At 48.1% G+C, this 11,966-nt stretch overlaps 4 protein-coding genes across 4 annotated transcripts; 1 reads left to right on the forward strand and 3 right to left on the reverse strand.

The window, feature by feature from the left end:
- Positions 1-4,527: 4,527 nt before the first annotated feature.
- On the forward strand, positions 4,528-4,697 carry DFJ58DRAFT_819835 (uncharacterized protein; the record flags this gene model as incomplete). Its single annotated transcript, XM_041391936.1, has 1 exon — positions 4,528-4,697. A coding segment is annotated over one exon (156 nt), but the record flags the coding sequence as incomplete, so codon positions are not given.
- Positions 4,542-6,255, reverse strand: DFJ58DRAFT_819836 (P-loop containing nucleoside triphosphate hydrolase protein). Its single transcript, XM_041391937.1, has 5 exons — positions 6,062-6,255; positions 5,821-6,007; positions 5,650-5,768; positions 5,499-5,590; positions 4,542-5,446 (listed from the first exon to the last, which is right to left on the reverse strand). The coding sequence occupies exons 1-5, from the start codon at positions 6,171-6,173 to the stop codon at positions 4,757-4,759; spliced, it is 1,200 nt and encodes a 399-aa protein (XP_041236694.1). The 5' UTR covers positions 6,174-6,255; the 3' UTR covers positions 4,542-4,756.
- DFJ58DRAFT_192163 (kinase-like domain-containing protein) lies at positions 6,059-7,603 on the reverse strand. Its single transcript, XM_041379153.1, has 7 exons — positions 7,551-7,603; positions 7,179-7,502; positions 7,038-7,097; positions 6,782-6,976; positions 6,694-6,724; positions 6,604-6,641; positions 6,059-6,555 (listed from the first exon to the last, which is right to left on the reverse strand). Exons 2-7 carry the CDS (start codon positions 7,206-7,208, stop codon positions 6,259-6,261), a joined length of 651 nt encoding a protein of 216 aa, XP_041236695.1. The 5' UTR covers positions 7,209-7,502; positions 7,551-7,603; the 3' UTR covers positions 6,059-6,258.
- Positions 7,604-8,731: 1,128 nt separating this feature from the next.
- On the reverse strand, positions 8,732-10,378 carry DFJ58DRAFT_917808 (uncharacterized protein; the record flags this gene model as incomplete). Its single annotated transcript, XM_041395550.1, has 12 exons — positions 8,732-8,855; positions 8,913-8,938; positions 8,997-9,037; positions 9,101-9,211; positions 9,268-9,366; positions 9,432-9,617; positions 9,668-9,700; positions 9,764-9,794; positions 9,855-9,883; positions 9,939-10,035; positions 10,090-10,173; positions 10,319-10,378. Coding segments are annotated over 12 exons (921 nt in total), but the record flags the coding sequence as incomplete, so codon positions are not given.
- Positions 10,379-11,966: the final 1,588 nt, after the last annotated feature.

An 11,966-nucleotide genomic window follows, 5' to 3' on the forward strand; every position in this document is an offset into this window, starting at 1 on the left:
GCTTTGTAGAACTCGTGGAGAAGAAGTGCCTGGAACACAGAATACACATCACTGATGTCAATTGAGTACCCCCCGTTTCCATCCACGCTTTGAAAGTTCGATCATCATAGTAAAGGCAGGCCATCGAGGGATAAGCATAATTAACCATGCATAACCAGGCTGTCTCTAATCAGCCGTAGTTATGCATAAATATGACACTTTAGCCTGACATGGTGATGTGCTGGAGTAGCTGCTCGACACGAAAACAACGATGTTCAAGTTCATGCACTCATGCAGGATAGATAGTCTGAATCAGATTCGAGCACTGGGAAGCACCAACTGTCAATTGTATGTGATGGGATACATTCTGGAAGCTGTGAAGGCAAGAGTCGGACACATATATGCACTGAGGCACTGGGAGGGTATAAGTACTGTCGAGAACGGCGGGTATGACAATAGGATGCATTCTTGCCATAACGGTGATAGAGGTGGGGGGGCCTCGTGCCTGGGCGTTTATGAAAACGAGGCTGGAAGCAGCATAAAACACACGATACACGCACCTCTGCATCTTAGAGCAGGAGACCCACAGTCCCTCCCAAGTCCACTTCGACCGTGTTCAACGCTATCAACCTCTAGTAAATGCCAATGCTCATTCCAATCACTTCACCCCTGCGAGAGTTCAAAGACCATGAAGGCTGGGTAAGGGCAGTCGCGGTGTTCCCCGATAAACGACGGATGGTTACAGCCTCAGACAAGATACTTCGTCTGTGGGACTTGGAGACAAGTGTTGTGTTGAAGAAAATGACGGGGCATCACAACGAGGTGTGGAAATTGGCGGTATCACAAGATGGGCAATTGATAGCAAGCGGTGATGTTGGCGGAGAGTTCATCGTGTGGCACGGAGAAACTGGGGAATCGCTTACCCAACCCATTAAAGCCCACTCCTATTTCATCGACTCGCTGGATTTTTCTCCCGATGGGACAGTGCTGCTCACTGCAGGTTCATGGGACCAAACACAGCTATGGAATACCAAAACCTGGCAGCTGCAAGGAAATCCAATTGAAGGCGGTAGTTATGTCCAATGCGTACGGTATTCGCCGTCAGGCAAACTTCTTGCCATCGCAACAAACGATAATATCGAAATATATGATTCAGGCACAAGGAAACGCGTCACATCCTTCAAGGCTCACACATCAGATAACAGGTCACTCGCGTGGACGCCTGATGGGACACGCCTTCTCATAGGCGGCAATAAGGACGATCCTACCATACGCGAATGGGATACATTGACCTGGCAGCAGGTCGGTGATCCCTGGACGGGCCACACTAGCTATATCCGTGCCATTGCCATCCATCCTGCTGGTACACTCGTCGCATCCGCATCTGAAGACAGTCATGTCCGTCTCTGGAGGCTCTCAGATCAACAAACCGCTGCCATCTTCAAGCGCTTATCTTCGATGCAATGCGTCGCTTTCTCCGTGGACGGCAACCACATCCTCAGTGGAGACGAAGATAAGATGATCTCAGAGTGGGCAGTACCTCAGGGTATTCATCCAAAGGCACGTTTCTATCCTTGACTCATATACCAGAAATTAAGCATATTTCGTGCAGATCCTAGCCATCACGACAGCCCGCATCGCATGCATACATGGAGACTTATCTACTGCAGAAGAACTACTCACCCAAGATATCAACGCCAATAACAACCATACTTCCTACGCCCATCGCTCATTCGTTATGGCCCGAAAACACGATTGGGACCGCGCCCTTCAGGATGCAATCAAAGTGAGACATATACGCTGATCATGGCCCCCTTACAAAATACTAACTCGATGGTGACATAGTCCGTCAACATTCAGCCTTCATTGACAGGTTATATGTCCAAGGGTATCGCCCTCTGCGGAAAAGGCCATGTCCGGGATGCGAGGGCAGCATTTGATGTTGCATCCATGTACACTAACCAAGATTCAAAAACCATTCATTTCCTGCTCTTGATCAAGGTATGTTACGGTTACCTCGCAACTCTCCGCTTTATTCATGTATTTCAGGTCGTCGCCCTTTTCAATGCTGATCAACATGACGAGGCAAACCTGCTCCTCAAAGAACTCACTACTGGTTGTCCAAATGCCGATACTCTCGCGTGTCGTGTCGTGCAAGTAAGTATCATCCATGCTTGGTCATCAACACTCATCTTTTCAACTCGCACATTAGGCATACCTATGTGTTCAACTCGGACTCAAAGCCTTGGATGGCGCGCGTCATGATGAAGCGGCCGACCACTTCACTGCTGCTATCAACTTCATGGCTTTCTCATCAAAATTTATTTATAAAATATACGAGGACTTGGTTGTGGTGTGTTAAGATGATGTATACATCATGCTTTTCATAACTGAGTGTCTTGTCCAGCTCTTTGGCTGGGACCTGGAGTCCTTGTGGGAAAAAGCCCACCAGAAACGGTGTGATGCACTCCTTCTGGCAGGTAAACTTCAAGATGCCATGAAATCATACCGATACATGATGGATAATATCGATGAAACAACGAAGGGCAGATGCCTAGAATGGTCCAATGGCAAGTCTGGAGTTCGTAATGTTGTGCAGGCTACAATCCTCACCCTCATTTCACTCAGCTTTCACGGAAAAATGCAGCGCGCCCTTTCTTACCAGCGGAGATGCTGCCCTCGCCGCAAGCGATTTTGACAGGGCTATTGACTTATACTCGGCGGCGATTGACATAACTTCTCCATCCAATACTGTCTTTGCAAATCGTAGTAAAGCAAAGTTGGGGAAAAGGCTATGGATGGAAGCACTTCTCGATGCGCAGAAGGTGCGATGGCATTTATCGTTTTTAACCGGTACTCATTGTGGTGACACAGGTCATCCAGCATATCCCTTCGTCTTATATTGGATACCAGTTGAAGCATGCAGCGTTTCATGGCGCACAACGCTATGATGAAGCAATCCGGGCCTTCCGAATCATGCTCTCAAAATTGGATCATGCTCCAGATACTGAGACACGAAGTAAGCCCCAATAACTCATGTGTCAACATGCTTAAACTGTTACTGTTTCTGCAGAGTTGCGCCAGCAGTATCTCAGGCCATCCGAGGCGGACCGTGCTATTCGAGGTGTCATTGATGTTCAACTTGATAGCGCTCCACTGCGCGTACTCGACACCACCACTGGTCTCTTATGCAATAGAGAGGCGCAGATACGTATCTTCAAAGCGAGCATGGAATACAAGGAGCTTGTATCATCAACAATCACGCATCCAGACTTCCCAATGAAGCACATCGAAGAAGTAGTGATGACGTACTTCCGATATGCCATGCTATCACACAGGTGGGAAGGCAAGGAGCCGCTGCTGCAGGATATCCAGGGCAAGGTCGTCTATAAGTTGAATCCGGTTGGCGGCATCACGAAATTGCAGTCCTTCTGCAAAACTGCTCGTGATTTGGGGTATCGCTGGGCATGGAGCGATACATGCTGTATTGAGAAGAGTGACAATGTTGAGCTCCAAGAATCAGTCAACTCCATGTTCGTTTGGTATCATCACTCCGCGCTCACGGTCGTATACCTCTCGGATGTTCCACCTTCGTCAAAGCCTGGCGCACTGGCAAAGAGCGCTTGGAACACACGCGGATGGACGGTTCAAGAATTCCTCGCCCCCAACATCATTCTATTTTATCAGAAGGATTGGACTCTTTATCTCGACGATCGCACTCCAAACCACAAGGAGTCGGCCGTGATCATGCAGGAGTTGGAGTACGCGACGGGCATAGACCGACGGGTCGTGGTGGCCTTCCGTCCCGGGATGAGAAACGCCCGAGAGAAACTTCAGTGGGCGTCGACACGTATTACCACATTGCAAGAAGACATCGCATACTCGTTATCCGGCGTCTTTGGCGTCCGCCTGCGTGTTGATTATGGTGAGAAGAAGCAGAATGCGCTCGGGCGGCTCCTGCAGGAAATCCTAGCTCAGTCGGACGACATTACTGCCCTGGACTGGGTCGGGAAGTCATCGGAGTTCAACAGCTGTCTACCGGCGGACATCACTTCATACGAAGCTCCACCATGCAAGCTGCCATCTCTATCTGAAGATGAGATTCAGATATCGGTCTCCTCGCTTCGGGGTGTTGTGCCTCTAGAGTCGGCTTCGAAATTGTATCAGACACTCGACTACATGAGCGCTCCCCGTTTCGCGTACCGCCGGTTGCACCTGCCTTGCGTCGTATTCCCAGTCACAGCAGCTAGGCGGAGACCAGGTCGAGACCAGAACACATATTCGTATGAACTCAAGTCAGACAGGCTTCATGACCTGCAGATCGCCACAGAAGACAAGTTCACCCCATTCTCGCCTGCAAGACCGCCACCTGCCTGGCAGACGATCTTGCTTGTCCGTCCGTGGAGTCGCGATCTCCTTGAGTTGCATGACTCTGCAGACGATATGCAGAGCGTGGAGGATCGTTCCGTGTCTGGAACTTCGTTGGACGATTCACCCGCTGCACAAAACGAGCCGGTTTATTCGGATTCCCACTCGCGAGCATTACGATTGATAGTTCACCTTGGACAGCCTTTTAGTGCATTTTTGCTAGCGCGGCACCGTGATGGAGAATTCAAGAGGATCGCATCGGATCATGATATCATTGCAAGGGTTAAAGACATAACTTCTGTTAACAACATGGACATCAGAACACTAGAAATACTGTAGCTGTGTGGAGTCTCTTAAAAATCTCTGAGCGGGTTTCGTTTATACCATAGTAATCTTCTAAACCTGATGTTTACTTCTTGCCTGCCATTCGTCTCTTCATCCTGCCAACTATATACTTCAACCGGCTCTTGTCGACCGCCAAATCCGAGTGGTGGTCAACCGCCAAATCCGCGCAATTCTTTAAAAGAAGCTTGCGCAGAATGTCGCCCGACTCTGCAATACGCCGAGTGATGTTGTCTGGGAAGCTTGGGCGTTCCCGAAGCGCTGTGACGCAAGCATGGTCTGCGAAATACATACCCTTGAATATTTCCCTGTTGGTATCCCACCAACTCTCCATGCGAGTCTCTTTCTCTAATCCTGTGACGACGACAACAATCGGAACCTTCTTCTGGCAGATTCCAGAGTAAAACTTGTTATAGGCCTTATCGAGGGCGCGAGGGGCAATCGTGCTGTACATACAGTACACCAGAAGGCTGATTCCATCCATCCTAGAGCTCATGAGCTCATGCAACAAACTCTTCAACTGTTCTTCCGCTTTCGCCGCCGACACTGTGTCAGTCCCCAAGTTGAGACCTGCGGTATCAATCAGGACGAATCGCTGGCCTGAAATTTCTACTGGATAGGGTTGAACGGTAGAAGTGCATCCATGTGCGTCATCGGATGTCTTCGCGAGCTGGTTTTGCGCGATTGTGTTAATGATGGAACTTTTCCCTGAACCGGTTTCGCCGAATATGACGATATTTCGTTTCCGCGGGCGCGTCTGCTATATTCAATCAGTAAGCTCTCCTTGCCTCAAAAAGTAGAGCACGTACTTCGTGGTGGCTCGACGATGCGTTTGGAAGTGGCACTGGTGGTGATGGTGCCGATCGTCTCTGTTCATGTCTCGAGATGCTAGTCGATCGAACTACTCATGGTGATAAAACATATCCGCCTCAGCGCTTATTTGACATGGATGTAACTTACGAGAATTAGCGTCAAACGATGTTACGAGACCAATACCAAGACTCGGGAGCGATGAACAAGCAGTGTCGAACACCGTTACGGAACCAGTGCTGCTGAGGCTCGGGAGTGACAAACAAGAACTGGAAAAATGAATATTCAAACTTGTGAATCTGCGCAGATTTGGACCCCTACGAAGATGTCTGAGCTTCAGGCTCTACGATTACATTCGTCAGCTCGTGATCATGGTGGGCTCGCGGACTGTTGAGCAGGTGTTCTGTTATATAAAAGTCGTTTGAGTCGTCAGAATCATCGCGTGGGGAAGCTCCAGGGAAGGCGCCCTGCGCATCGTCACGAGGACCGTCAGGTAGGCTCGAAGAATCTTGAAGCTCAAGTGTGTAGATGGTCAAAAGCACCACGAACTATGCAGGCTGACCTGATGAGAAAAGCCTACGCATGACGAAGTCGAATATTTCATTTGCTGAAGGCCGAAGTTCAAATCTGAATTGCAGACATTTTTGAATGATGTCCCAATCTGAGTCCATCATTGCAGGGTGGCCATCGGGGCGCTGCGGACTACGGCCTTGGCATATCAAACCATAAATACGCAATTCCGGGTTTTGAGACTTGATCTCAGACCAAGGGGGCCGACTCGAGAGAATCTTGTTCGATAAGTCCTTGACCGAACATTTTATGACCGAACAACCAACTCACTTGAAGCATTACGCAACCAAAAGAGTATATATCCGTTTTTTCCAAAGGCAGGTCACCGACATCATCTGATAGAAGTTCTGGTGCTGCATAGCGGATTGCACCTGCGTGTATCGATGTCGCAGCTACATGTGACTGACCGAGAAAGGGCAGGACAATAGTGGAAAGGCCAAAATCGATTAGCCTCGCGTGACCTCCCTCGTCGATCAGTATATTCGCCTACAGTTTTATTAGTTTTTAAGGATACCCCAGCAGCTCCGAGCTCACCCCTGTTATATCCCCGTGCACGACAGGCACCGAGTGCACTGCACCCATGATAGGTTACCTGAACATCTTGAGAAAATATATGAAACTGACAGTAATGCAGTCCAGCGCTGACATCCTCTAGCTTCCAACTTCGAGTCAGTCTTGATAAGAGAAAGGGTGTTACGGGAATTCTGCTTACCATGCGTGAACGGTCCAGCACTGTTAGATCGTTGTGTTTAGATGCCAGGTAGACATTCAACGTGCCGTTGGGAATCCACGGAGTTACTATGCTGCGCAACTCTGGCCTCCTTCCAAATCCTGTCGCTGTACCCAACAACGGTACAATGTTGTCATGGCGTAGAATCTTCAAGATGCCAATTTCTCTGCTGATTTTCTGGATGATCCAAATGGCATAAGTAGTATGCGCTAATACATGTGGACCTCGTGTCTCTTACCCTGTTTATCTTTTCTGAATCATAATATTGCTCTGGATATCTGAAGGCCTTGATCGCGACCTTATGCGTTGATCGATTGGTGGGCGTAAGCCAGTGCATGATAAACGAGTCTAACACATGGACTAACGATGGCTGATATACCATTTGCATTGTAATTACATTTCCAGACATCGCCAAATCCACCTGATCTGATGTGGTCTTGAGTTGTTCGAGTGATAAAGGGTGTTAAATCGTTTAGCAAGTTCTCCACCCTACACAACAAGGTCAGTAAAGCAGATACTGCGTGCAGCACCGACAATGCGACCATACCCCATACCGCAATTCCTTATATTTATCCAATTAGCAGTATCGTGAGTGACGGTCGGTCAAAGAATGCGGATTCAGTTGATAGTCGTAGTAGTAGGCTAAGGCCAAGGTACTGTGTCACCTATTCTATTCCTCCCACACTTAGAGTTGGGGATGTGGCTGTGTTGTAAGGTTCTTATTTATAGCTTAGGTAAAGTTGAGCCCTACTATGTTCAGAACGCATACTTCTTGGCGAGGCACAAGTTCAACGAGAATGCGGTAGAAATCTGGGATGCAAAGACGGGTGAACTGCTCACAACAATCAATTAATCAAACACGAGAATTGGGCTTGCAACTTGGCCGGGACGTCTTATCTCCGCGTCATTAGCCCAGTCAAGATAGCCGCGACACAGCCACGTGGGAGCAGATCCCCTCGAGGGTCACGCACGAGCGCCTTTTCTAAATCATCACTACGACCGCCTCCTTGTGAGTGCGTCGAGTCTTAAACAGCGCATCTGTAGATTCTCGACACAAACCTCCCAGTCGGACCTCCCCTTCAGCATGACGAGGAAGTGAACTGCGCAGCCCTTTCTGCTGATGGAAGAGTACTAGGCTGTGCACCATACCATCACCCGGTGCTGTATTCAAAAACTTGCTGTACTCATACTTATAAGTGATTCTTTATTTCGATTAGACTTTTCCCTCATCGCCTTCGATGTTGTTCAAAGGCAATTACTGTAGACAATGAATGAGACGGGATTTCCGAAACACCTGCCGCATGTAATTATACAGAAAATTGTATCTCAGGGCATGTTACACAATGAAAGTGGGGAAATTTGACGCTGTGATGGGCTGGGTGACAACGTCCATGTACGTTTGGTGCGACCTAGACCAAAATCAATGAAGTCACGATTAATAGCTTCTTAGTAGCATGATGGCGATGTTCGCAATGTTCGTGTATAGGAAGCCACAGCCTTGAAGAAATCGACGATGGCCTATCGGATGCTCGTCATGGTACTTATCCCGAATGTGTCGGCGACATAGCTAGATGCATCCTATCACATCGGGACGTTTCTGTAATTAAGCCGACTCTGCTGTAATTGTAAATGAATGCCAAGCGTTAGATTATGGCTTTTAGTGTGTTTTAGTGAACCTGCAGCATATCAGGCCGTGCTTCTCGCTCTAGCATGTTCAAATCCAGAATCCTGGTTTTATTCACTCGTCCGCCACCGCTCATACTGGAAAATCGACACCCATGGATGTTAGATAGATCCAAACGCATATCCTGCCCCACGACAGAAAACGTAGCCGTGAAGGTTAAGCGTGCACAAATCATCTCGTACAATATACACCTCGCTCGACGAAGGACGCCGAGTAAGCCACCGGGTAAGGTGTTACGCCGTATACTCAACAGGTGTCATCTCGGACAGAGGAATTTGCATGGAGGCGTCAGATCTGCATGTCTGTCGCTTCATCTGCCAGAGATGGCGGTGCATATGCGTTGCGAGAATTGCAAGGATCACGAACTGGAAACTGTACGTGGGTGTGCATCGTTAGTAGAATTGCACAGGAGGTTGTGGAGGTGCATACTCATCCAATATACCGTGGTAGGAGTACTAGGTGCGCGAAATATCAACGACTCTATCGTAAAAGGTTTTCAGGAGATGTACGCACATGGAGCAACAGCGATGTGAATATGTTTGCTACTGAAAGCACTTCAGGAAAAAGAATGATCATAGATGAGTACGGAAAAACTGCGCGTGCGAGTGTAAACTCACAAAAACCACACGTATAATAGAATATGTTATGTTGCACCAGGACAACGTACAGACGGCCTGGGTTTGTCCGCCAGTTCTGTATGGCGCGTATGAGCGTGAGGGTCATGAGTCCTGGGGGAGCATCTGTCAGCGTGTGCTTGTACATATGTATGCTCCTGGTCACCCACCCAATTCGAATGCGGAAAGGAGAATAAATGGTATGAAGAGTCGGAAATTGGTCGAACTCTGGTAACATCCTGTGATACCCGGGATCGCGCTAACTGCATCTGTGAAAGTGAACAGAATTGTTTAACTGGTACTGGAACGTCATGGTGGAGGTGAGAGCGCGTACATGCTGCGGGAGCAGTAGTGGTGAAGGCAATCCCCATGGATGCTCCGATAAAAGTCTGGCTGATGCATTTACCACTAGCTTTGGTGTGATGAGTAGATTGGGAACTCACGAGAAAGGTAGACAGCACGGCTGTGAGCAAGATTCTATCGTTGTTCCAGAGCGCACATGTTCTGAGGGCGAAATATGCTGGATGAATTAGATGAAGAACATACATATCTTAGGGAGGAAGGACATACCCTCGGAGCAAACTACTGATAGTATGCCGAAACCTGTGAGAGAAAGTGGGTTGCCCTCGTCATGGCTGTGCATAGATGGATGTACCATACACGTACCTGTGTTAATATTGTCCAACACCCGGCATTTCTGGCGAAGTCATGCAGTAAGCGACATTCGTCTCTCAATCTCCACCGCATGTTCACGTACACCTGGAGTTTCATTCGGGATAAGACTCACTGCATGACAACGTGTTAGTTCATCTCGGACGATGTGCGCTGGAGCTGAACGCACAATACAGATTTATGGCGAGGAGGAGAAAGGGGACGTATCGCGTAACGATATAAAGGCCTTTCACCGTGGTCCAGTGTGAAACAAGCAGAAATCTCCACTTCGAACAAACTCGTATGAACATCAAAGCCGAGGCATATCACGGAACAAGTACATTACCTCTTCGTGAAACGAACAAATATAATCGTAGGTCTGGATAAGGGAGTTTAACAGCGGAAGAGAACTCGTCGGGACAAGCCTACCCAGCATGTAGTTATCGCAACTAAGTTGCAGTTAGTGGGACAATAAAGACAGTGTTCAGGCAGTACGCACTGTAAGTATACTGATGCGCAAATGGATTGCTTAATATTGCCCGCCCTCTTATCGACAAGAAAGAAACGCACCGCGAAGAACTGCAAACTCGTCGCTGCTGTGATATCATCAGCCGAATAGTCCGTCTGCATTTTCGGTCGTTCAAGAAGTAACAATTGACGGGTTTACCGCCCCTCTTGAACTCTTATAAGGACGCATATGTTATGCAATTAGGTAATTCTGGCAACATAACTTAAGTTTGATTCAGAAACTTGGGTGTGCTCATTGTACTTGTCCCTGCGTCTGAAGCAGCCACGTTGGAGGGACCTTCCAGGGAGGGGCTTTCAAAGCTCTAATCCGTGAGATCAATTGATCCCTGTATTAATACTTATTCGGCCCTCATTGGTTTTTTTTAGGAGGGTGTGACGAGAGCCATGACTCTGACGCTGAGCGCTGAGCTGTCGAGTTATAAGCGAGATGTCACAGTGCAGACAGTACTTTACGCACTGGACCGCATCAGTCAGTATTTACGCACCGGACCACATCAGTCAGGCCGATTTCCACTGCGTTCGACAAATGACAGGTGGACAAACGTGTTCCGCACATGAGTTCATTCATATTATGTAGCTTCTAATATATTAGAAGCCATCATGATAACCTGCAACTAGTATATGCGAATTCCTGGAGTGTTGTACTCCCTGAAGTCAGTAAACAAATAATTGGAGTCATGAGTTTGTACGCACCCTTCCTTTCATAGATTACTCAGAGGTTAACTGTTTAACAGGAACGTTCAAGTTGATGGTTGTAAAAATGTTTTTTAGTCGTGCTCGCTGTTCGAACGTTCGTGACTAGCCATGGTGACGTGACATATTTGTTTGGCAAAAGCTTAAACAACGCCTAACAACGCCTTGGCAAGCTATCAGTGAAGTAAACCTAAATACCTCAATCGAACTAACATTCGCATGCTCCTACGACAGGTCAAATACACTTTTCATTCATATAAAATCCCACCTAGCCTCTGAAACGATGGCGTCCGATGTAAAGACTAAGACAATCGATACATCAATTCTCACCCCCTCATAACCATGTATCAACCACAATAACTTCTCCCCAGTACCTCGAGGTCGCAGATTTGGCTTCACATCCAACTTCCAAGATACAGCCGCTGGCGCATACGCCGCGATCACCCCCAACTACTAATAAGGCCCGTCCACTACTCCCGCGTACCTCGAATCTGTGAATTCCTACACCACGACGGTCTAGTTTTCACTAGCCCATCGCGCGTTCTCCAATATGCTAGTGTTGTGACCGCACTACATTTCCCGTATGGAGTCTCAGATATAATTCCTGAACAATTCCATCAGGCACTACTCACTATGCCATAACGATAGGGCGGGTCAAAGTGTTTCCGGTCCGCATCAAGGTAGAAGCCCTGAATCCCCCACCCTTCAAGCAGTCTTTCATCGACAAGTCACAAGGTACGAAAGTGACTTATCTAGCAGTCGAGTGAGACAAATATGTCAGCAGTGTAGGTGATTCTGGATGTCGTCCTGTCATATCAGGGACATTTCATTAATTCCGTGGAGCTCGCTGTGCCTTGATGGACCTATAACATAATGCTCATTGTTGTCAGGCTGTACGTCTGGCTCTAGCACACTCAAACCCTGAATCCTGAATTCGCCGCCGCTTACAGTGGAAACTATGGAAGGCACAGAGACCAGGGCCATCCAAATGCTGCTG

This window comes from Suillus subalutaceus, assembly GCF_016647625.1.
Source record: "Suillus subalutaceus strain FC151 chromosome Unknown DFJ58scaffold_208, whole genome shotgun sequence".
NCBI classification, from domain to species: Eukaryota; Fungi; Basidiomycota; class Agaricomycetes; order Boletales; family Suillaceae; genus Suillus; species Suillus subalutaceus.